We start from the raw sequence: 25,664 nt of genomic DNA on the forward strand, positions 1-25,664 counted from the left end.
GGTTAAGGGCATGACTCGGAGTACAAGCCAGCAAATTTTTACCTGGAGAAATAAAACCTACTCGACGTCAGCTACATTCTCTCCTGCTCAGGCCACTTGGCCACCCAGAGACCAATCTTACCATTTGTTGCTAAGTCTGTACACACAGAGGATTAGATCACACACGTACCTGACAGGCCCCCTCTTGCAGTGCCACAGATATCAGCAGTATAATCACCTCTCTGATAAAACCCATCAATCTTGCTCTAGAGTATATCCTTCTTTCTCCATCCTTTGATCTTCCTTTCAGCCACATGCACATGAGCACCCACACACCATGCCCCTCCCTAACCCCCAACACATTTCCTCAGGTATTAATGAGTGTCTTTGAAAAGACATCTTCTTAGAGAGAGCTTGGTAGAATTCTGGCTTTCGAACAATTAACAGCCCTTCTCAATCATGGTGGAAGAAAAAAAGGACACATTTAAGTGGTCTCAAGAATTTAGGTTGGAATGGTAGGGCACTTTCGATCTATTAGGGCGATGGAATGATAGCTTTTTTGAAAATTCCTATTTCGAGATTTTAAAGAATAAGCTAGACTTGACAGATGTTTCTAAAACATTTTTACCTCATGGTATCAATTCCATGAACATTTTCATAACTGGCATAACCACTAACAAACTTGTAAAGCCCATGCAGGCTTTCTTAAAGTAATAACTCTCAATACTCTATCTGGGAGGAAGCAGAATAGAAAATATTTTGTCTCATATTTTTTGATTAGTGGTTCTCATTGTGGTAGCTACAGGGTCACTGCAAGGAGTCCTTTTTTATTAAATGGATCATTTGAATAAATAAACATACTTAATTTAGACTACTGGCTGTGGACAAAATAAATAATATCTCTCTCTCTCTCTCTCACACACACACACACACACACACACACACACACACGGAAATCATAAAACAAAAGGAACTCAAACTGTAGTTGATCCCTGATATCTTCCAGACTAATCTCCTCAATTTATAAAACTAAGGTCTAGAAATAATATATACATATACATATTACATGGACATACTATAAATATTTTGTATAACATACATTTAACATTGATTTCATATGTTATATATTTTTCAAATACACATATAGATGTTTTGTGAATTAGTAAGGGGATTAAACTTGATATTTGTTGGGTAGTCTCTATCTTGTTTTTAAAGTATCAATAATGTTTGAAGTTACTACGCAATTTATAATAATGACTATTATACATTTTCATGATGGGGAAAGAAATAAGCACTCCGCTAAGCTCTATACAAATAATATCTTATTTAACCTGCATATAGTCCTGGAAGGTAGGTGCCCTTTTATATTCAAGAAATATATTGCCATTTTATAGTTGAAAAAACTGAGGCAAACAGGTTAAGTAACTTATGTGGAGTCAAGAAGCAAGTTGAGTGTCTGAGGCCAGCCTGCCTGACTTTACGTCCAGTGCTTTACACACTGTCCACTGCCAGATATGCAATAAATTGTATAATTACTATCAGGTGGAGATGCACAAACCTTTTGACTTTGAAAAAGGAGTCCTTTCTCTGGTTCACATATGCAGGGACAGAAATGTTTTGAAACCAGCTTGAGTAGGCTGGGAAAACTGGATTGTCAAATTTTCAGTGTGATCATTTTTACATTTTGGAAAACTGGCAAATGCTAAAAATCAGGGCTTGTTTTTCTCTGTTGTTGTTTGTCTATACTTAAAAGAGTAAGAGAGGAAATGTTAATAATATATTAAACTTAAAAAGGATTTTTCCAATGTACTTTATTTTTTAAATTTATTTTTGGATATATAGTTGTTAAAAATTTACCAGGACACCCCTCGGTAGGGAACTATAGGTATGAAATGCTATATAGTGTTAGAGCTTTTTGAAGTATCTGTGGCTTTGCTGAAGTGTTTCATTCCTTTTTTATTCTTTGTAAAAAGGGATAACTAACTCTGTAGGAGGAAGAGACAAATATATTGGAAAATGTGAGATAAAAATAAGTTATCAATTTAAAAGGGAGAATTTCACATGACCAAAGAGTTAGAACCAGGAAAGAAGCTTAGAGTCCAACCCCTCTTATTTTACAGATAAAACTTAAGGCAAGGGAGGGAGTAACTTGCCAAACTTCACAAAGATAGGAAAGTTCAAAGACAATACTTGAATCTAGGTCCCTCTACCTCTAATAGCAACGACATGTCCACTGTATCATTCTGCTTCCCTTAAACTATGATATTTTGGGAGTCGCTTGTTAAAATATATTTCTGCTGAAAAGAGTATGACTTGATGAGTAGAAGGTATCCCAAAGCTCAACCAAATCACACAAAGATAGATTTAAAACAGATCTAACAACATCCTCAACTCTAATGTAAAGACAAAAATCTATAATGGAAACCGTGCCCCCAAAGCCATAAAAATCCAGTCATGATAAAGAGGGATAATTACCCATTGCGAAGAAAGGAATCCCCAGGAGAGTGGAATTGTATTTTCCATCAGTAATGAAGAATATCCCTGCCGCGGTTACACTGGAGATGCAAACCGTTAGCACACCCAGGAGGCCCAGAAAAGGCTTGCTCCGCAGGCAGTCTTTCATTGAGCTGGAGAGGGTGGCTGTGGTCAAGATCAGTACGAGGCTCACCAGGATCTTGCTCCTGGCCAGGATGCTGGTCTTATGAAAGTCCCTCCAGAGGCTAAAGGATGCTAGAGAGAACAGCTGGAAGTCCTGGTGCTCCTCCTGCAGCTTCCTCATCAGTTTGCAGAATTCACTCTCCCACTTCTCCCCAATGAGGTCTTGGGTGGCAGAGCCATAGGTCTGGAGGTAGTAGGTGATTTGAATGGCTCTGGCTGACTTGACCCGCTGGTCTTTGCTGTTGGGCACATCGACACCACCCAGCTGGTGTCCAATAAAGGTGCTCCTCCCATCCTTGGAAACATAAAAGGAGATTCAAGTCATGGTGGGGCATAGCATCACACACATTCTAGACTGAGGTTCCTTATTCTAAGGGAAGGAGTTTTATGACTGTGAGAGCCTTGAGGGTCAGAGCTGTCTTTTGTCTTTCTTTGTAACTCCAGTGCTTACAGAGTGCCTGGCACATAGTAAGCACAGACTACATTTACTGATAGAGGGGACTAACTTCAGACCAACTGGGAAATGATACAAATGTTGTGGAGTCAACTTAAGACTGGAAAGTAAACTTGGGCTTTTAAAGGCACGTGGGATACACCATGCAGGATTATCGGCATCACAAAAAATTAATGGCAAAGCCACAGATTCCACTCTTTATCCCCCACATGCACATTAATAACTTTACAACCATCCCACAGTTCCATTCTCTAATGCCTTCCTTCTTTGGGAGCCAAATGTAAACTCTTAGAACAGATCACTACATTCCTTGAATCTGATCCCATCTAATATGAAGCATGACATGAAAGACAATTCAAATTCCATCTCTGATACATACTAGCTGAGTAACTTTGGTTAAATTACTTAACTTCTCAGTGCACTGTACAACTTTCTAAGATTGTAAGCCCTAAAAGAGAAGGATGATGACTTCCATCCATAGAGAGATATTTCTTGGCCATCCAGTTCCCTCCACCAATAAAATTACATGTCCCTGTCCTCAGGGAGCATGGCATAAATTATTAGCACTGAATAACAAACAACCTATCAAGTAGCTAATTTAATGTTTTTCATTTTTCCTGGATTAGGCAAAGCATTTTTATTTGATCATGCAGTCAAAAGCAGAACAGACCATGGATACACAAGTAGGTCTCACAGCCATGTTTTCCCTGGTAGTAGAGCAGGGACAGGCAATTTATAGTCTTACAACTGGGTTAAGGAGATCAAGAATAAGCTGGAGACTGTATAGCATAGAAAGATGAATGGGGGATAGAAAAATGTTTGAAGAAATATAAATTCAGGATATTTTTTAAAGTTATGTTACCTGGCATAGTGACAGACTGGTGATTGGAATGATTGGAACATTTAAAGAAAAAAATTGTACTTTTAGGCAACGCATTCAATTTTTTTTCTTGCCTAAAGATAGCATTCTTTCCCATGAGGACACCAGTTTATTTAAGTTAGCAATATCAACTCTACCCACAGGCTTCTGTTGTGATGTCAGTCTTTCTAAAAGCACAACTAATTAAGTGAAATTAGGGTTCTACTTCTGCAACCAAAAACTGCATCATGCCTCACTACATATACAGCTTACTCTCTCTCAGTCAGAATTCCTTAGGATTTCTTAAATAAGAAGTGAACATCTGGTGCTTCAAAACATTTAGGGGAGCAGCTGGGCATCTCAGTGGATTGAGAACCAGGACTAGAGAAGGGAGATCTTAGGTTCAAATCTGGCCTCAGACACTTCCCAGCTGTGTGACCTTGGGCAAGTAACTTAACTCCCCTTACCCCTCTTTTGCCTTGGAACCAATATTGGTTCCAAGGCACAAGGTAAGGGTTTGAAGAAAAAAATAAAAAAAATGCAAAACATTCAGCTTTCTAAATGCCTGCTGTCACCTGCCCACAGGTGAATTTCCAAAGGGAAAAAAAAGCAATCTATTTTTTTTTTTTGGTGAGTGACCTTGATGTCAACAAAGACAACTAGATGACATAATGTAAGTATTGGATCTAGAGTCAAGAATACCTAAGTTTGAGGACAGCTAGGTGGCTCAATGAATTGAAAGCCAAGCTTAAAAATGGGAAGTTCTGGTGCAACTCCAGCCACAGGCACTTCCTAGCAAATCACTTAACTCCCATTGCCTAGCACTTCCTGTTCTTCCACCTTGGAACCAATAAAAAACATCTTGATTTGAAGACAGAATTAAGTGTTTAAAAAAAGAATACCTGAGTTCAAATCCTGCCTCAGACACATACCATCTGTATGGCTTTGGGCAGGTTCTCTCAACTGTAAAAGGGGAAGGGCTTGAAGGTCTCCAAAATCCCTTACAGTTTTAAATCTGTGACTCAGTGATTGAATGATTGGCACTCATTGGAGGAATTAAACTAAGAAGAGTAGGAAACTCATCAGATGAGAAATTACTTTTCCTCATGGTTTACTTTTGTAATATTAGGATCATAACAGTTAATAAAGACAATTAAATTATCTGGGTCAGCACTCCAACAAGATATTGCATCCTTCTTCTTTCCTTCTCTGCCCTCCCCGACTCAGCATGTTTTAGAATATATCTTTCATGTATATGTCTTTAATGTATGTCTTTCATGAATTGTTTTGCCAAAAACATATTAATGATAATAATAATAGTAATAAGTGCCAATCTTCCGATGGTTGAAATTCTCCACATTTAACTAAGCTAAATATTCCATATGGCAGGCACACATTCTACTGTTAGTGTTGGATTCAAAGTCTTTTCAATATAGTATAAGCTGAAAAAAATTGTGCTCTGCTGGCACTGATTTTGAGAACCTAGAGCCATCTCCATGCCATCATAAGGCCATAGAGTAAAAGTTGAGCAGAGGTAGCAGAGAATCATATGGTGCTATAACTAGTACAATCAATTGAGCATTGGACTTGGATTATAGGAAGCCCTGAGTTAGAATCCTGCTGTAGACAATTATTAGTTGTGTAACTCCTTAGACAAATCATATATGGAAAAGTCATATAACCTTTCAACCTCATTTTCTTATTTGCAAAACAATGGAGATAATAGTAGAACCCATTTCACAGGGTTGTTGTGAGGACCAAATGGGATACCATATGTAAAGAACTTTGCAAATCCTAAAGTACTTTATAAATGGTTGCTTTTATTATCATAATACCCAAGATTACTGGAAAGAAGTTAAATAGATCAAATTCAGAAATGCTCCTAAATGCATCTAGAAGGGTTATAGGTAGAGTTGGAAGATATCACAGAGACATTCTAATTCAGTCCCTTCATTTTCTAGATGTCTAGAAGTCAAGGGAGGTGAAGTTACTTATCCAATATAACACAAGTAGTGAGCATCATAGGTGAGATTTAAAGTCAGGTCCTTTTTCTCTATTTTGGGGTCTGCCCATAGACCTGAACATCTCTGTGTGTGTGTGTGTGTGTGTGTGTGTGTGTGTGTGTGTGTGTGTGTATGAGATGTAGTGGTCTGGAGCCTGCATGTGTACTAGAACCTATGTGTATGTGGGTGTAGTGAGTGTAGATATGTGTTTGATATGTATACATACATACTCACATACATGAGAGAGCTAAATGGCTCAGATGATAGAGCATTGGGCATAGAATTGGGAAGATCAGAGTTCAAATCTGGCCACAAAACCTCACCAGCTGTGTGACCCTTGCAAGTCACTTAATCTTTGTTTGACTTAATCTACTGGAGAAGGAAATGGCAAACCACTCTAATATCTCTGCTAAGAAAACCTCATGGACAGTATGGTCTAGAGGTCATAAAGAGTCAGACGAAATTGAACAACAACCTTTTACTCCATAATAAGGACCTCTTATGCCAAACACATTATCTATTTCTTCACCCAAACTCAAAAATAAAGGTGAATTAACATACTACCAATTCTACTCAATTACTCAATTCATTTAATCCAACCCAAATCCAAGGAAAACAAATAATTTTGAGCCATGACTTTAAAGGTTTTAACCTTATTTTCTGCTAAAGTATTAAATTTTACCCTTCTCTTTTACTCATGCTAACTTTGGGCTCACTTTTCCAACCTTTTCTTCTAATGGCACCACTGGTGGATCTTAGGTCTCATGTAAGCTTTCTGATTAAGAAACAACATAGAATTATGGAAAGAGGACTGATTTTTGAATAAGGGGCCTGGGATCAAGTATTTTCTCTGTTGTTTACTATCTATGTGACCAAGAGCAAATCACTTAATCTCCTTAGATACTTCATATGTAAAATGAGGGAATTAAACTAGATTATCTCCTAAAGTCATATTCGGCTTTCATACCATGATCCTATGGTGTAAATCCCATGGAATAATGGGAAGAAATATATATGCTTCAATCATAAAGAGGAAGACTGGGTAGGATAAGGAAATTTCCTCTGTGATATATATCTATATCTATATCTATCTATATCTATATATCTAAATATACATATATGTGTATATATCTATATTAAAATTATTTTTTCCTAAATCAAACTTCTATTTGATCAACTCAGCCTAGATTGTTACCCAGAGATACTCGTTTTGAGTTTCTCTTCCTTCTTTCTTTCCTCACAACGAATACCCTTCTGGGTATTTAAAACGGAAAGCAACATAAAAGCATGAGTTAAGTCATTCAGCACGTGTTACTCTGACTGCTTATACTCATTTTAGTCATCAAAATGATTTCTGAGGGATTTTTAGCAAGTGAATAATCTGAAGATTTAAGAGCCCCAAGGAGTCATTGGATAGATTATAATGGATCAAAGGAAATGCTGATAATATAGTTGGCCAAAATTAAAAAAAAATTTTTAGGAAGTCTAAAAATAGCTTTTTAAAATAACAGGTCTTCATTGACTGTGATTAGTTGCTAAAACCCTTGTTTTGAAGTTATCTGATTTTTCTTTTCTTTTTAAAATAAAAATTATGTTAGAAAAGACGTATTTTTTATCTTTTTCTCATGATATCTAAATGGATAGAACAAAGAGAATAGATTCCCTTTCTTTTCCCTCTTCCACACAAACAAACAAAAAGGATCCAAGTTCTTTTGAGGTCTTTAAATGGAGAAAGTGCTGAAAAAGTTACTCTGTTTTTGTAGCAGTTTATCCACTCTAATTATTGCAAGAAAGCAAGAATTTTTTTTTCACAAAACCCTTAGAGCATAATCCAAACATTTTTTTGTAAGTGTCCTTTAAAGGAGAAACAATATGAAGCCACTTGAGATAGCTTTGCCTAAAGACCTGTCATTTAGAGGGGCAAAAAATAAAGTAAAATAAAATCAATAAATTGAGTTTCAACTTAAAGTACAGAAATCTGTGTGTAAGACAGGGTGCCCTCACAGCAAGGTTGGCATGGTTTAAAGAATAATCCTCCTAGGCTGTGATTTTTCTTTTTTCTTTCTTTCTTTTCATTTTTTTTGAAACAGGGTCTCCTTATCTTGCTGAGGCTGGAAGTTCAGGGTCTATGGAAGAACTGACCCCACTACTGATATGAAAGCAAGCTCTGACCTCAATTTTTCACTACCTAGGCCTGTTTGTCAGTCTTTCAGCAGCTTGGTATCCCCTCCCTGGGGGTTAACCATATTGGTATTGTAACTCAGCAAGAACAAACCAGCCCTCTTTGGTTCAGAATTCCTGAACTCAAGAGATCACACAGCCTCAACCTTGCTTTCTCCCTTCCTAATAGCAAGGATTTTATAATCCTGGAGTAGACCCCAACTCTAGGCCCTGGGCGATAATGAAAGGAGCAATAGAGTTTAAAGGGACCTCAAAGGTCACCTAGCTCAACCCTACCATTTCACAGATGAAGAGAATTAGTCCAAGAGAAAAATGAAGTGACTTACCCATATTACATATGGAGTAAATGATTCAACCAGAATTCAAACTAAGGGCCTTTGACTCTAAAACCAACATTCTTTTCATTGTAGCATGCAGACCCAAAGGAATCAATTAATCAACATGTTACTGAGTACATGCTAGGTATATAAGTACAAATACTGGTTCTAATGTCCTACAAAATATTTCATCCTCCCTCTTCTTCCTGCTCCCCTTTACTTCAAACTTTAAATCTAAATCCACGATCCTATACTCTTTTTGTCAGAAACAAACCTTTCTTTATGTAAAGATAAAAAGTAAAATGTAAATGTTGGGCTGGGAATGGTACTTTGTTCAGTCACTTTCCAGTTGTGTCTGACTCTTCTGATGCCATTTGGAGTTTTCATGGCAAAGATATTGAAGTGGTTTGCCATTTTCTTCTTCAGTTCATTTTACAAAACTGAGGCAAACAGGATTAAGTGAGACTTGCTCAGGGTCACATATGTGAAACCAAATTTGAACTCAGGAAGATGAGTCTGCGGCTCTCTCTTTGTTGCTCCACCTAGCTGCTTCAGGAAGGCCAGTGACAAATTCATAGAAAATAGTCAATGATTTTGTAGTAGATCTTTACCAGAAAGCAGGTTAGGAGATTAAAGTGTTAGGAAAAATCATTGAGCTCCTAAGGGCCTGAAGAGGAAATTCAAGTGAAGAGGGGCAAAGGTTCAGAATGGGGAAGGCTGGGGGCTTTGGAAAGAGATTATTGCTTATTTCATAATTTTTCTTAGAGTTGACCCTATTACTTTGTCCTCAAGAAAGTTACATATTTCAAAGGCACAAAGGTTAATTTTCTCTTAAGCCAGGGTAGCTTGCCTTCCAGTTTGCTAGTTGGTGAAGCACATTCAGGTAAGGGAACATAGACCTACATAAAGGTTAAACAAATGTATTTTATAAGAGTACTAATATTTTTAGTAATATACCATATTATTTCCTACTGGTCCCACTGACATACATCAATGCTTTCTTTTGCCCCCTTCTGTCAACACTGACTCATTATTTCTCATGCTATCTTCAAAGGAAAACTAAGCTTTCAAGCCCTGGGATTTGTATTCAACAACATACAATCATAGAACATCTGACCAAGAGGAGGGAGAAAGGAGAAGAAGACTGAATCATTTGCTGTAGCTCAGTGTGATTTCTCTTAGGTTTTCAACCTGGTTTATTTCCTGCCATGGGCAGAAGCAGGTTTTCATCATTCATCATTAGGCTATTTTCACTTCTCTGAGAAGCTAGTTCCTATGTACCAGCTGGTTGATTACCACATACCTGATTATCATAAGACTATGAATGTTTTGAAAGAATGTTTCTTGTATCTTGGTATATACCCAAAGTAACTTGTGTAGATACAATGGGAGTGTTGTACTTCCCATACACATTCCCCAGTGCACTAGGGGAATTTTGGATTTCAGTACTCAAAGCAAAGTTCTACAACCCTGCTATTTTTTACTGCCTCCTAGTTAGGGTAGGTGGCTGGTTTTATTCCTCATGTGCTATTGATGAAAAAATATAGGGATGAGAGAATGCCAGTCAGATATCTTCAGGGAAAACATTTTATCTTTCATTCTCTCATCCATTCATTTTTTAATTCCTTATAAAATAACTGAGATCAAGAACAAGGCTTTTAGTCATTCAGATAGTACATTCATGTGATATAGGCACAAACCAAATGGAGTGTAGACTCCCAAAGACTTCATCTTTAAGATACTCTTTGCATCTTTCTACCATGTAGCATACACTATGGATGTGTTATGTAAATATGACAACGATGGGAACAATGATGGTGGGACATGCAGAATAGAACTAGTGTAATCAGTAGTCAATATTTCAATTATCTCTGGTTTTTCAGTGTGGATATGAAGTCTAACAGCCCATATTGCAACCTGTTTCTCCTTTGGAAGATGGTATTTGAGAGTTTCTCTATCAAAAACAAACAGATTAACACTTCAATGCCTGGAATCCAACCTATCAAGACTTTCAAGAATGAAGTATACTTGTCTTCAGACAATTGAATCCAAATCTATTTAACATTCATTTAATAAGCATCTACTAGAGAGAGAGGAACAGCTAGGTGGCATAGTGGATAGAGTACCAGGAAGACTCATCTTCCTGAATTTAACACTCAGCTATTGGACTCTGGGCAAGTCCCTTAACCCTGTTTGCCTCAGTTTCCTCATATATGAAATGATATGGAGAAAAAAATGGCAAAGCACTCCAGTATCTTTGCCACGAAAACCTGAATGGGGTCACAAAGAATCAAACACGACTGAACTACACGACAAACAGAAACAATGTGGTAGAGAGGATAGAGAGTATACCTTGGAGTCAAGAAGATGTGGGTTTATCATGACTTTAACTCAAAAATGGTTTTGTCACTCTGGATAAGTCATTTAACCTTTCAGTGTCATTTGACAACAGTAAGTCACAGAGCAGGTACTAACTGTTTTGGTAGAAGGCATTTCCCCTCTCAGAGTTCTCTAAACCAACTACATCACAGGCCTGGTTCTCCCTCCCCAACATGGCGGGGAAGGGGTGAAAAACTATGTGAGACTTTGTACCAAGAACTGGACATTCAAAGACAAAGTGGAGAAAAAAACCCAAAACAAATCCCTGTCTTCAAGTAATTTACTTACTTTCAACAAGGGGAAAAAGCACATATATAGATCAGCTTGACAACAGACAGTCCATCAATGAGCCTTGATTCCTTAGGTAGGATTTCCTTCACTAGACCAGGTTATTTGAACAGAATATCACTAAAAAATCACAAACATTCAATTTTGAGCTTAAATCAAAGAGTAAAGAATCAAGTGCCTAGTCTAGAGTTGGGCGAAATTTTATCTCAAATTCTATCTCTGAATTTAACTGTATGCTTCTAGACAACTCAATTTCTTTAAAACTCAATTTCCCCATCAATAAAATGAGGAAAATAATGTGTAGCATTTGAGAAATGGGGCTCTTGTGAATACTAAATATAACAATGTATGCAGAACACTGTGGGAGTGCTCAAAGTGCTTTGTAAATCAGTTATTTTTAGAAATTTGTTTATTTTAGTATAGTATTCTCTCCATTATCTGAATCCTATCCAAGGAAAGACTTGACACCAATATGCCTAAGAGAGTTTCTGCTGTCATTCAGTCGTTTTTATTTATGTCCAATTTTTTATGACTCTGTTTGGGATTTTCTTAGCAAGGATTCTAGATGGTTTGCCATTTTCTTCTCCAGTGGATTAAAGCAAAAAGAGTTTAAGTGACTTGCCCAGGCTCACATGGCTAGTAAGTATTTAAGGTCAAATTTGAACTCAAGCCTTCCTGTCTATAGGCCCAGTGCCATCCAGCTCCCTCAGTGTTTTTTTTTTCTTTACTTTTTTTTTTTCCAAAACTGAAGGCAGTTTCAAGAGGCATAGTGAAATGAATGGTCAATAAGTATCTATTGAGCACCTACCATGTGCCAGGCCCTGGAAAAAGAGAGGATAGAAAGAAACAGTCCCTCTCTCAGGGAGATCATGTTCAAATGGGGAAGTGGAAAAAAATCAATTAGATTGCTGGGGAGTGAAGTCAGATAAATCATATCTAGGAGTCAGAATGCAGTCCTGCCTCTTTCACTAACTTCTAACTCAGTTGCTCCAAGCTTCAGGTTCTTCCTCACAATAAGAAAATGATAGAAACTTTAGAAAGTACTTTGTAACCATAAAGACATTAGCACTGTAAACCCCAGAAAGTCACTTCACCTCTACCTGCCTCAATTCCTCATGTGTAAAATTGAAACAATAATAGCACCTACCTTCTAGTATTGTTGCGATGATCAAATGAGACAATGTTTGTAAAGTGCTTTGCAAACTTTAAAGTTCTATATACATGTTAGATAATAGCAAAAATTATTATTATAACAAGTTATATAAATGTAAAGTATAACTATTATTGATTTGGACCATCTGTGGGAAGCATTCAAATTTACTCATTTATTCATTTATTCATACAATCAAATATTTATTTGAAGCACTAAGATTTCCTAAATCTTACCTTCTGTCTTAGAATTCATACTAAGTGTAGGTTCCAAGTCAGAAGAACCTTAAGGTCTAGGCAACTGGTGTTGTGACTTGCCCAGGGTCACATAACTAGGAAATGCTTGATGCAAGATTTGAACCCAGAACCTCCCATCTCCAGGTCTCACTTTCTATTTAATGAGCCACCTAGCACTTATATTTTATAGAACACTGGTAGGAACTGAGGAGATAAAAAATGTAGTTGTAATCAAGTATCTTCTGGCATAGATCCTACAGTGTGTAGGAAGAGGGTTAGACACCTATAGTGATAACTAATATGAGCTGTTATGTAGTAAGTACATAGCAAGTGTTATATGTAGGAAATATATTTGTTAATGGAGAATGTATAAAAAATTGGATCTACAGTATGGAGCCTAAGATATGTATTGGAAATTTTACTTTAGATAAAATCCTTATAATACCTAGTTTTCTCCCAGAAGTGAAATGAAATATTATATAATAAGTACATAGTAAGTATTACATGTGAGTTATGAGTGGAAGCTACTAATCAATGTTTTCTCACATATATTCATTTTAATTCAAGGCAAATTGTTGTCACACAAGGTAGTATGCTATAGTAGAACTTGGAGTTGGAGGACCTGGGTTCAAATTCTGGATTTGTCATTTGCCTTCTATATGACCTTGGACAAATGACCGCCTTCCTGGCCCATAGTTTCCCTACCACTAAAATGAAAAAGTTGGATCAGTTGACCTCTAAACATCCTTTGAATTTGAATCCAAGGAGTGAACATATTTCAAACTCTCTCCTTGTGTGCAAAATCCCTCAAAATGCAAATATTCCAGAAATTGGAAGGAGTTGAACAAGATTGTTCATTCAACCTGTATTCCTCAACCCAAACTTCCTTTGGCTTATGTCATGAGGTGAAGTCATCCCCTCTGAAGCATTTGAAATTTCCTAATACGGCCTCCGCCTTCACAGTTGGGAGGAAGATTCAATATTCACAGGTAAAATCGAAGGGCAGATTCCTAAAACCAGCTTAGAGGGCTGAGCCATTAACATCAGAGCCAAACTGAGGCAGTGAAAAATCCCCAGGTGATGCTTTGGAAACAAAAGGGAGCAAGTGTCATATTTACTCAATATACATCTATTCTGTGTTGACATTCAGATGCTTTCTGTCACTGCAGGATAATTCAGCAGCACAGCCCCTGCCTAAGACAATGTATTGTAATTCAGGTTCTATTGATTTTCAATGCGGCATGGACTGCAAGGTTACTGGCAACTTTTGGACGGTCAGCTGCCTCTTTTGCTAAAAAGAAAATCTCTTCATAAAAGCTAGATGATGAAGTATCTAAGAAATCAGAGAGATTCTTAACACAAAAACATTTTCTTATATTTCATATCTCTTTTATAATTTATTCAGGGCATACCAAAAATGAATTCCAACTAAATGGAATCTTTAGTTACCTGGTCTTTCCCCATATCACTTTAATTTCAGGAGAAAACAAGGTCTTTTAAGGATTTTGTCCAAAAAGGAACTTCCAATGTGAATCTTAGGTTCTGCCCCTATGATCGAATTTCTCACATTTGACAACCACTGGACTACACTATAACTATTAATATTTCTAATGATGATACTGAGACATTATGAAACCCACAGTCACCAATGAAAGATTTACTTGTGACCATGTTTTTTTTTCTCAAGACCCTCTTTAATACATTTTAGAGCAGTGATTCCCAAAGTGGGTTCTACCGCCCCCTGGTGGGTGCTGCAGCGATCCAGGAGGAAGTGATGGCCACAGGTGCATTTATCTTTCCTATTAATTGCTATTAAAATTTAAAAAAAATAATTTCCAGGGGGCTAAGCAATATTTTTTCTGGAAAGGGGGCAGTAGGCCAAAAAAGTTTGGCAACCACTGTTTTAGAGAGACCATCAACAGTAAAGAATCCAAAAGGTGTTCCTATTTAACTATGGATCAACAAAAAGTTCCATTATAAGAATTTCTAAGGTGAACTACAAAAAAGTTCTAGATTAACATTAAAATATCTGGGTTAAAATCTCAACTATACTATGCAATATCTAAGTGATCACAGACAAATCAAACTCCTATTCTGGGCCTTGGGTTCCTCATGTATAAAATGAAGGAAGGAATTGTTAGTTGTTCTTTCAAGTCCCTTACAGCAATAGATACTATGATCCAATTGTGTAATTAGAATCTGCTCCCCAGGACACTCTCTCCCATCATTCCATATTCCTTCTCATGTTACATGCTAATGTAGGGAGGATATAAGTTTTGTACAGCCCCACCCTTTTCTCTCTTTTCCCTTGATCATGATTTGTAGAGGTGAGGTAAGAGGCAGGAGAATTTTACTCAGGAGTATTTTACTCAGGTTTTTACTTTTGTTCTTTTTATTTTCTTCTACTTCAAGTAATTTTTAATAAACCTTATAAAATATGATACTTGGAGATATTGAATATAAATTTAAATCTTACATTGTGTCAACCACAAAGGAATCTGAACCTGATACTTGGGAGGGGAAGGAACCTTAAGGAGTCTGGAGGTGAATTTTTAAGTCTTTTCAGACTCCATTGTTTTATTGATATTAACTGTTTCAGTTTGTTCCCTTCCAAATAGTGAAGAAGTCTCTGTAACGTAGCTATTAGAATTGGAGAAAAGGACTCTTGAATTCAGTGCCTGTATCCTATCATATATATTGTATTTACTGATTGTTTTAAGATTTAATTATTTTTAATATTCACATATTAATCTAATCTAATACATTCTGTTACTCTATGTCATTTTCAGCTACTGTGTTTTAGCCATTTAGCTATATATTGTTACATTGTCTTTATTTGCACCTTCTCTTATGACTGGACTGAAGAAAACACCATTATAAAAGTCCATAAACAACTTGGACAAACCCTTTTCTGTGGCAAAACCATAGGTCCTTATGGATCCATTGAGGTCACATGTTGCCTTAATAGTCTTTTGTTCCTTTTTGCCTTTGTTAATTGTCACATAGATGATGATGGATGGGCTCCATTAAACTGGTTACAACCTGTATACAACCTTTGGAGAATTTAATGACCTAAAAATTTAAATTGAATTTAAGGGGTTTTCAGAAGTGATTTTCAGGTATCTAATAGCACCATTACTTCTGACTGATAATTTGTCTGCCTTTGAGTTGTTTGTAACAAGAGGTAAGGATCCATTTAGCAGTTGAAGTGAAGTGCAATAGCCCTATTATATTCCCCTCCTCTGCCTTCATAAAAACGTAATGGATGGTGTAAAAGTGAAATTTGGGAAAATGCCATCTAAAAGTGTATATATTTCTATGGACATGGGAAATGTATCAAAACTACATTTCCCGTGATCCAACATGGTCCGACTGGTTTCCGTTTCCGGGTTTTTGGGCTTGGGAAGGCCTACGTCTTGACCCAGGGAAGGGTTTATAATCTCCTAGGTTAGGAGGGAGTGCCTCTTTGCCAGTAGGCTCTTGGCCAAGAAACAGGAGACAGTAATGGAGGCGGTAGTTTCGATTGCTTACAAGCGCGTGGTCTAATTATTTAATCTATCAGCATGGCTTTAATTAAATTACTAATTTATATTATTATACCAGCCTTTATCATTTTTCATATTAATAATAGGACATGTAAAGACATACCTTTTAGGACTGTAACAGTCTCATCCAGGAGGTGGGAAGGTTTTCCTAGGGTGTGTGGTAACTAACCTCTGGGTGGCTCCTGAGAGGGAGAATTTCCCATGGAACCCAGTGGCTTCTGGATGGTTTTTATATTTGTAACTCTTCAGCTTACTCTACCCTTCCACCAGAATGATCTAGATTCTTGGTGACATTTTAGACCCAACAGGTTTTCATCATTAGTACAGAGGTTTTTCAGGGCTCTCCTGCCAAATTTTAGAATGATGGCAGTAATAGACTGTGTTAAAAATATCTCAGCCAAGGTTGAAAGATTGACTAGATCTGGAGAACTTGTGACAAGTATTCACGAGCTTCAAAAGTTGTTTGTTTTTTTTTTAAATCACACAGCAACTCATATGAATCTTAATGATAATAGGTTTGTTTGCTATTGTCATTAAATGTGCTCTTATGGTTTGGGAGATTTAGGTACTTCTTGAATGTGCATTAGCTGCTCTATTACTGTTTTATAAAGCTGTTATTTGATTTGATCACACTGGTTTATGGCCAGGTTTAAAAAGAAATGGATCTCATTTTTGGGTGAGAAACCTTTGTATTGCACCTTTCCTTGGCAAACATAGCATGTCACTGATTGCGAACTCTATATTTTTTTATTTTTTTGAAATTTCATTATTGTTTTTCCTCGTATGTGCAATAGAGTAATTGCATAATTGTCATAAAATTCTAGATTTATAAAAAATGTTTCTTGTTTGAGAGTAATTTTAGGATAAAAAATTTGCTATCTCCCTGAATCAAGAAAGTAAACTGTTTGGAGAAGGCACCATAAATAAGCCTGCAGAAACCACACACAAAAGATCCAGAATGAACTTTGGAATGTAGAGAAAATTGAACTGTGGGGGGTTGAACTCATTTATTTTGAATGTAAACTCTTATGCCAAAGGGGACTGCCCCCAATTTCCTTTTTGTCAATGTATCTAGCAATCATTAACTTTGTTCTCTTTCTCTTTTATTTCCCTCTTATCCCCAAAATACTGTAATTTCCCCTTAGAAAGTGCAATATTGTATGTACCTCTAGTTAAAGATCTTTAGAGATATAAGTTGGTTATGTGTACTGATTCCATGGGAAAACTAGGCATGTAAATCTGGGAGATTTCTATATTCTCATTTTCCATTGGAATCACAGGGGAGATTGTGTAATTAGAATTTGCTCTCCAGGATTCTCTCTCCCAGCATTCCATGTTCCTTCTCATGTTATGTGCTAATGTAGGGAGGATTTTAGTTTTGTATTGCCCCACCCCTCTCTCTCTTTTCCCCTAATCTGGTTTGTGGAGATGAGGTGAGAGGCAGGAAAATTTTACTCAGGTGTATTTTTTTTATTTTAAACCCTTAACTTCTGTGTATTGACTTATAGGTGGAAGAGTGGTAAGGGTAGGCAGTGGGGGTCAAGTGACTTGCCCAGGGTCACACAGCTAGGAAGTATCTGAGGCCGGATTTGAACCTAGGACCTCCCGTCTCTAGGCCTGGCTCTCAATCCACTGAGCTACCCAGCTGCCCCTACTCAGGTGTATTTTACTCAGGTTTTTACTTTTGTATCTTTTTATTTTCTTCTACTTAAAGTGATTATTAATAAACCTTATAAGATATAATACTTGGAGTTATTGGATAATAATTTAAATCTTATACAATTAATAGGAATTTGACCAAGAGTGAACATATGCATGTATGTTTACAGAAGTGTGCATACAAATGAGCACATAGGTATATAAATAAGCACTCTTTTATGTGTCTACCTTTTGGGGAATGGAGGAAGGAGATCTAGTCTTATGATGGAAGTAGGTGAGGTAGCCAATGGCCTTAGAGTGAGGAAGATCTTAGTTTGTATTCTGCCTCAGATATTTTTTCACTGTGTGGCCCTGCACAAATAGCTTAACATTTGTTAGTCTGTCTCCACATATACAAAATGGGAATAACAGTACCTATCTCACAGGGATGTTATGATTATCAAATGAGATTATATGTCTGAAGAGTACGGTAATCCTTAAGGCACTATATAAATGCTAGTTATTATTATTATTATTAATTTCATTGTTATAGGGCACTTGCTATATAGAAACTTCCCCCACTGATAACAGATTAACAATGCCTCTGTAACATATAGTTTATTGTATTAGCATATAATTACTAAATAACTAGCTCACCCTAACCAATACAAATTGTTACGCCATTCATAAATACTTGAGGAATATTTCATCTTGTTTACTGTTAAGGTAACACATTTGACACTCTCTCCCTCTACTATTTCTGTCCTGAGATAGTCTTAGAGATCTGCCTGGGGCATAGACAGGTTATGTTAATTCTCTAAGTCACATAGCTAGGAAGCGTTTTAGACAAAACTTGAACCCATCTTTTCCTGATTCTAAGACTGGCTTTCCATTTGCTTTTCCAATTTGGCTCTCCCTGAAATATATGGTATACTCATTTACATAATGTATACTTATTTTCAAAAAAGCATTTACAAGAGGCAGTCAGTCCATAAACATACATGAAACTCTTACAATGTGTCAGGCAATGTGCTAAATTTGGGAGATAGGAAGAATTGCAAAACACATTCCCTGCTCTTAAGGAGCTCACAGTCTAATGTGATAGACAACTTAATAAACATATATAAATAAGATATATACAACATAAACTGGAGATAAATGTATCATAGTGGATAGTGTGCTGACTATGTAGTTTGGAAGACTTGGGGGTTCAAGTCTCTCCATTGGCATATATTGTCTGTGTCACAGTGAACAAATCATTTTAATCTATGTGACCCTGGCAACTCCCTAAGCCTATAAATTGCAGGTGCAGAGCTACATTAACAAAGGGAATTTCCTTCCTAGGATTCTCAATATCAATGGAACAGAACTATTATTTTATATTCAATATTCATTATAATATATGCTATACCTAATTACATATACTCATCTATATATTATATGTAATGCTATATATAACATGTTATTCAGATATACAGAAATATTGTTTCTATCTGGCAATCTAAAGCCATGTCTTAAAAATATTATTTAGAAAAATCCTTAATGATAAAGTTAGTGACAATTCAAGATAGGTTGTGGCACCTCTTTTCTTGGAAATGATTTCTGAACAGTAGAAGAGAAACCTATTTGCATGAGGTAGCTTAGGGTAAATCTTAATGGGAGGCAGGGCTATATAGACAGCAAGATCGTCCTACTCCTGGATGTTCTCTGGGTTCACTTTGGAAGACTCATAAGCAATTATTCCCCTTGTTATCATCATTTGCCCATAGCCCTTCTTTTCATTCTTTCTAATATTTTCTGAAAAAACTTCCAACTAAGACAATTGACAGTGATTAGATAGTTATAAAGACCAAAAGTGTCTCATTTCAAATCTATGTATATTATGTCTCCTATAACTGACAATTCACTTCACTTCAACTTCAGGTTTAAATTAATTTCAATTTTCAGTCAATTTTTATTATCACTATTTATTCTGTTGTAAGACATAACTCCTTTTAAAATGTTATATACTTATTTAACATTTTCTCTTCCCACTGAAATTTTCTGCAAAGATTTCCATTAAATTTGAATTATTTAATAATAACTTTATTCCTATACTATCCTCTGGTGTCTCTAAAACACACATTTTATGTTTTATCACTATGATTTACATAAAAAGTCTTATCAGGCTTTTAAAAATAAGTCTTTCACTTAAGGACTTCAAAGGCTCTCCTTTATATAAAACTTATCACTAGGGCTACCTTTGAAGCACAGACATCCATATCTTATGGTTTGAAGATTATGACAAAGTCCTGACAAGGTTCCAAATATTTCCCGCTTACGGCCAGCGACAATGCCTGAAATTGATACAACTACAGATATTCATTTGGGATTAGGAATTTTCTTGAAAATGCTTTTTGTTAATAGTATTAGTAGTATTAATCAATAATATTAATAGTGGAAATTATCATATAGCAAAAAATGATTTTGCAGCATTATTATACAGAACAACTATTTCTCAAGTCTCAAGTCTCTACAATGTGCCAGGCACTAGAATGTGGAGCTCCTTAGATCAATTAGCTCATCAAATTATCTACATGCATCTTAGAGCAGGCTGGGGCCTTGAGGGAATGAAATATAGGGGAAAGTTTTGTTTTTCAACAAAGGGGGAAATGCAACAAAATGGGCAGTAGAGTGAGAACAGCATTGGTTAGAATTAGAGCATGAAGGGTTGGCTTGAGCACATTGTGAGAAAAGGAAGAAAGTAAAACAAGAATAGAAGCAGGGTTGTGCTGGAGTAAGATTTTACTGACTAGAGCTGATTGTTAAATTTTCAATGTAAGCACTTAAACCTAGAAAATCAGAAAACACTGATTTGGGCTTGAAAAAAAAGATCAGGACTTTATTTTTATTGATTGTCAAGACTTAAGAGAGTGATATGAAAATGTTAATGATGCAGGTTGAACTTAAATTTTTGTTGAAAATATTCCTCCCCACCCCAGAAAGCCAGTCATTAAACATTTATCAGTACACTATTGAATTATAGGAGGCCCAAAAGAAGAGTAGTATGTGGCTAAAATTTGGCTTTTAGTACCAAATTTTCCACTAACTTACCATGTGACCTTGGGCAAATCATATGTTTTGGTGCTAAAAGAAAGCTTAGAAATTATCTAGTCCAAGTCTTTTATTTCCCTATATAGAAAACTAAGCTCTAGAAGTAGAGTGACATGACCAAGGTCAAACAAGTAGAAAGTAGCAGAGTCACAACTTGAATGCAGCTTCTCTGATTCTATAGCCACTGTTCATTCTACTATCAAACACTCCCACTTAATCTCACTGAGGCTGTTTCCTCCCCCATAAATGAAGGGAGTAGAGTAAGTAATGACTGAGGTCCTTTCCTTTGCAGATTGAATAATGTTGTCTATTTCAAATTATGCTTAGGGGTAATATTAACTATTCCATCAGAAGATCTCAAAAATTCTTTACAATAATGGAACTATAATTGACTGTACCCTATGAGAAGCACCCTATTTTTTGTAAAATCGTTGTTTAATTATTTCAATTAATCTGACTCCATGTGGCCCTATTTGTGGTTTTATTGTCAAAGATATTAGTTATTTGCTATTCCCTTTTCCAAATCATTTTATAGATGAAGAAACTGAGGTCATCAGGGTTGTCATTTGCCCAAGGTCACATAGCTAATAAATATCTGGAGCCAGATTTAAATACATGAAGGTGAATGCTCTTGACTCCAGGCTGGGCACTCTATCCATTGTGTCACTTAGTTATCCATCATCCATCCTTATAGTATACAGATACACTGCTATCTGTAGAATAATAAATTATCTTCTTGGTAGCATATGGATTACCACACAAATTTAAAATGAGTTTGTGGCCTAAATATTAACGATCACATAATAAAAAAAATAGAAGAAAATCAAATTGTATATTTTCATAGCTATGTAAAAGGTGAATTCTTAGCCCAACAAGGAAAGAGGCTAGGACAAATGATAAAATAATTTGTACATGAAATTGAAAAGCTTTTACATGAAAAGATTAATGCATTTTGGATAAGAAGGGATGTAGTTGACTGGGGAAAAAGAAATCTTTCTACCAACCACTTCTGAAAATGATCTGATTCATATCCAAGCTATATAGAAAACTAATAGAAAACAAAAAGTCATTCTCTAATAGAGAAGTAGTCAAACGATTCGAACAAACATTTCTTAGGAAAACAGTTTCAAAATATTAACAACCATATGAAAGAATTCTCCAAATTACTATTAAGATCAGTATCAATGAGAAGATATCACCTTATTCCTAGCAGACTGAGATACCAAGACTTTGTTGGCTACACTGCATACAACTATTTTTTGGAAAACAATTTAGAATTATATGTATAGGAGACTAAAATATCCAGACTTTGAGATTTTACTATTAGGTACGCAGCCCAAAAATTCAATTAAAAAGGCTTCATAGACATGAGAAAATGCATTTTAGTGCTTTTTATGGAAGTAAAGAACTAGAAACAAATTAGATATTTGTCATTTAGACCATAGTTATGTTATGGCACACAAGTGTAAAGCTGTTGTGCTAGAAGAAAAAATAAATATAGTGAATTAAGAGAATCATGGAAAGACTCATATGAATTGATATAAAGTCCAACAAGCTGAATAGTGAGAACAATATGAAAAATGATTACAATAAAGGAAATAGAAAACAACAACAAACAATTGAAACAATCTTGTAAAATTTTAATGACTAAGTTTGACTCCAAAGAAGAAATATGAGAAGGCTTTTTCCCCTAAATCCTTTGCAGAAGGGAGTATTCCAAGGTGGGAAACACTGTATATAATAATGCACTTTTTCGATATGTTGATACATTTTGCTAAATTTTTTTCTTATTATTACTGGTTTTTTAATCATAAGAGATGTGTTTTATGAAGGAATAGAGAAGATGGGACAGAATATAGATATCATAATAACCAAATACACCAGTAAAAGTTTTTAAAACTTATGACAACTAACAGTATACTTATGCAAAGTAGATCTTCATTGATCTATGGAATTAACTAAAGAACATTTACGAATGATTGAATTAATTCTACTTAGCCATTATTGAACAGAATAGAATAAAAATAAATTATCCTCCAACAGAATGAGCATGTTTCCTAAGTGGGAAGTCTTTATTCATACAGATGGTCATATTCTCTTTGAAGAGTCACAAACAAATAAAAATAAAGGGAAGTTGACCATCAGTGAAAAATCACCTGCTAAGTGATGGCTATACGAACTGATGGAGTAAGAAAAGATACAAAAAATAAATAAAATATATAATTTTTCTTTGTAAGTAGTTAGAATCTAGTTATAAGAAGCAGAACACACATATGAAATAACATAGAAAAATTATGTATTGCATACAGAATCCCAGAATTGAGATATCAGAGTTAAGAGGGATCTCAGAGGTAATCTCATTTTATACTGGAATAAAAATCTCTCCTAAAGTACCACCAAGTCTTCATCCAGTCTCTATGTCAGTAAAAGTAGTATGATATAGGTTACTACTCAGTATAGAGGGGTATTGACAGTATAAAGGAATGATCAAAGTGGCATTGATTAATCAAGGCAAGTTCACATGAGCAAGAAATGAGAAATCTGAGAACAGTATCAGATGTGTTATATCTCAGTTTCTAATCTTGTAGTAGACCTGTGGTCACTAAGTGAAAATCATGGGATGTTTCCAAGGGAATCATAGCTTGACCCCTAAGGGGTATGATATCAGCCAATAAAATGGTGGGAAAAGAAGACAAATATCAACCTTCTCAACCAATCATGGGCATTTCTAACACAACTATACCAATTCTGTCCCTTCTCCACGTTGATCTGTGTTTCTAACCTAACTTACTCCAAATACTTCCAGTGGTTCCTATGGATTTAATTATCTCTAGATAGATGCTTCATACACCTATATATCTACTTTCTCTTATTTATAATATTTCTCTTATTTTCCAACACACATTACCAATTGCTTTTTGATTATTTAAACCTTGATAGCTTCTAGGTATCTACAATTCAACATTTCTAAAACAGAACTCATTACCTGCATCCTCTACTTTGAAAATTTCCTATTTTTTTGTTGAGGCCATCACCACTCTTCCCATGTTTTTAGTGTTGTTCATTTTTCTGCCTTCCTTTACCCCACATATTCAAACAGTTGCTGAATCTGGTTCTTCCCACCTGCACAATCTCTCTTACCTCTGGCTTCTTCTCTCTACTCATACTTACTCTACCTCTCTATCAAACTGAAGGTCTACAGTCATTGTGCTGACTTCGTTACTGTATGCCTGTGAAACCCGGACAGTATACCAGGGCTATGCTCAAAAGCTGAGTCACTTCCATAGAACTGCCTTAAGAAGATTCTGAAGATCTTTTGGCAAGATAGGATACTAGCCAGTGAGATCCTTTTTTGAACTGAACTGTCAAGTATTCAAACTCTACTGCAGAAACTTCAACACTGAAGAACTGGCCACATTATTCTAATGCAAAACACACATTAAAAGACCATTTTACAGAGAACTCACACAAAGCAGGCCCTCACACCGAAGACAAAAGAGGCGATACAAGGACAATCTCAAGGTTTCTTTGAAGAACTTTGGTATCGACATGGGAGACACTGGCACAGAACTGTCCTGCGTGGCATGCCCACATCAAAGAGGGCACTGTGCAGGGCACTGCAAAGTAGAATTGCAGTAGCACAAAGAAAATCACAATTTTAGAGTCACCTCTACCTCAAATGTTTATATGGGCAATTTGTGGCTGACCTGCAGTAGAGACTTCTGAGCTCATATTCATAAGATCAGTCATTGTACATTAGATACACTGTACATTAACCCCCAGCTAGTGATGCCATTTTGGTCCTCTTAAAGTAAAGAGAATAGTCAACCAACTCACCCTGCCACTCTCTTAGTTAAGGCTCTTATCCCTGCTCACCTGAACAACTTGAAAAGCCATCCTAATTGGTTTCCCACCTCAAAACACTCTCCTATCCAGTCTATCCTCCACACAACTACATTGATTTTCTTAAGATCTGATCATGTCTCTCTCTTATTCAATAAATTCTATTTATCCTAGGATCAAATATTTATGGTTTATTGATTTTTATGAAAAAAGGGTATCAAAACATTTTCTACATTTCTTTAAGTTTAATAAGATACATAAAAATTCTTAGTATATGGGGGCAGCTGGGTGACTCAGTGGATTGAGAGCCAGGCCTAGAGATGGGAGGTCCTAGGTTCAAATCTGACCTCGGACACTTCCTTGCTGTGTGACCCTGGGCAAGTCACTTGACCCACATTGCCCACCCTTACCACTCTTCTGCCTTGGAGCCAATACATCATATTGATTCTAAGGCAGAAGGTAAGGGTTTCAAAAAATTCTTAGTATAATGGTGATATACAAAGCTTATAAATAAGCAAAGATACACATATTAAAGATGCAAGTTCAATTTTTTAAACTGACAATGCAGTACATTAAAAATAATTTAGTGAACATTTGTCCTAAACAACCAGTTTCTTTGCTTCCAAGTGAGCTTGTGCTCTGGTGGCTTATTTCTATTTTTTCTTTCTTTTTTGTTTTATTAAACCAATAATACAATAATACATATTGGTTCTAGGATAGAAAGCGGTAACAGTTAGGCAATGAGAGTTAAGTGACTTGCCCAGAGTTATACATCTAGGAAGTGTCTGAGGTCACATTTGAACCCAGGATCTCTCTTCTTCCAGGCCTGGCTCTCTATCCACTCACCTACCTAGCTGCCCCTCTTATTTCTGTTTATTGATAAAGACCCCTCCCACTGAGAAATTTGGCAATGAAAGACAAAGATACCATATTTCAGATTTCAGGCAAGTTACTGTTGGGGCTTATGCTCCCTGGTTGCTATTTCTGTATACCTCCAAGGTTGCCCTTCATGTAACTAGTCTGTTCCCTCTTCAAAGAATA

The 25,664-nt window shown here is 36.1% G+C and overlaps 1 protein-coding gene across 1 annotated transcript in view; it reads right to left on the minus strand.

Moving 5' to 3' along the window:
• The window catches only part of PTCHD4 (patched domain containing 4), a 343,096-nt gene that overhangs the window by 246,583 nt on the left and 70,849 nt on the right, over window positions 1-25,664 (minus strand). Inside the window, exon 2 of the mRNA XM_044675933.1 lies at window positions 2,455-2,932. Coding sequence (XP_044531868.1) covers window positions 2,455-2,932 — 478 coding nt within the window. The remainder of the gene's footprint in view (window positions 1-2,454; window positions 2,933-25,664) is intronic.

Source organism: Gracilinanus agilis, chromosome 4, assembly GCF_016433145.1.
Source record: "Gracilinanus agilis isolate LMUSP501 chromosome 4, AgileGrace, whole genome shotgun sequence".
In the NCBI taxonomy this organism is placed as follows: Eukaryota; Metazoa; Chordata; class Mammalia; order Didelphimorphia; family Didelphidae; genus Gracilinanus; species Gracilinanus agilis.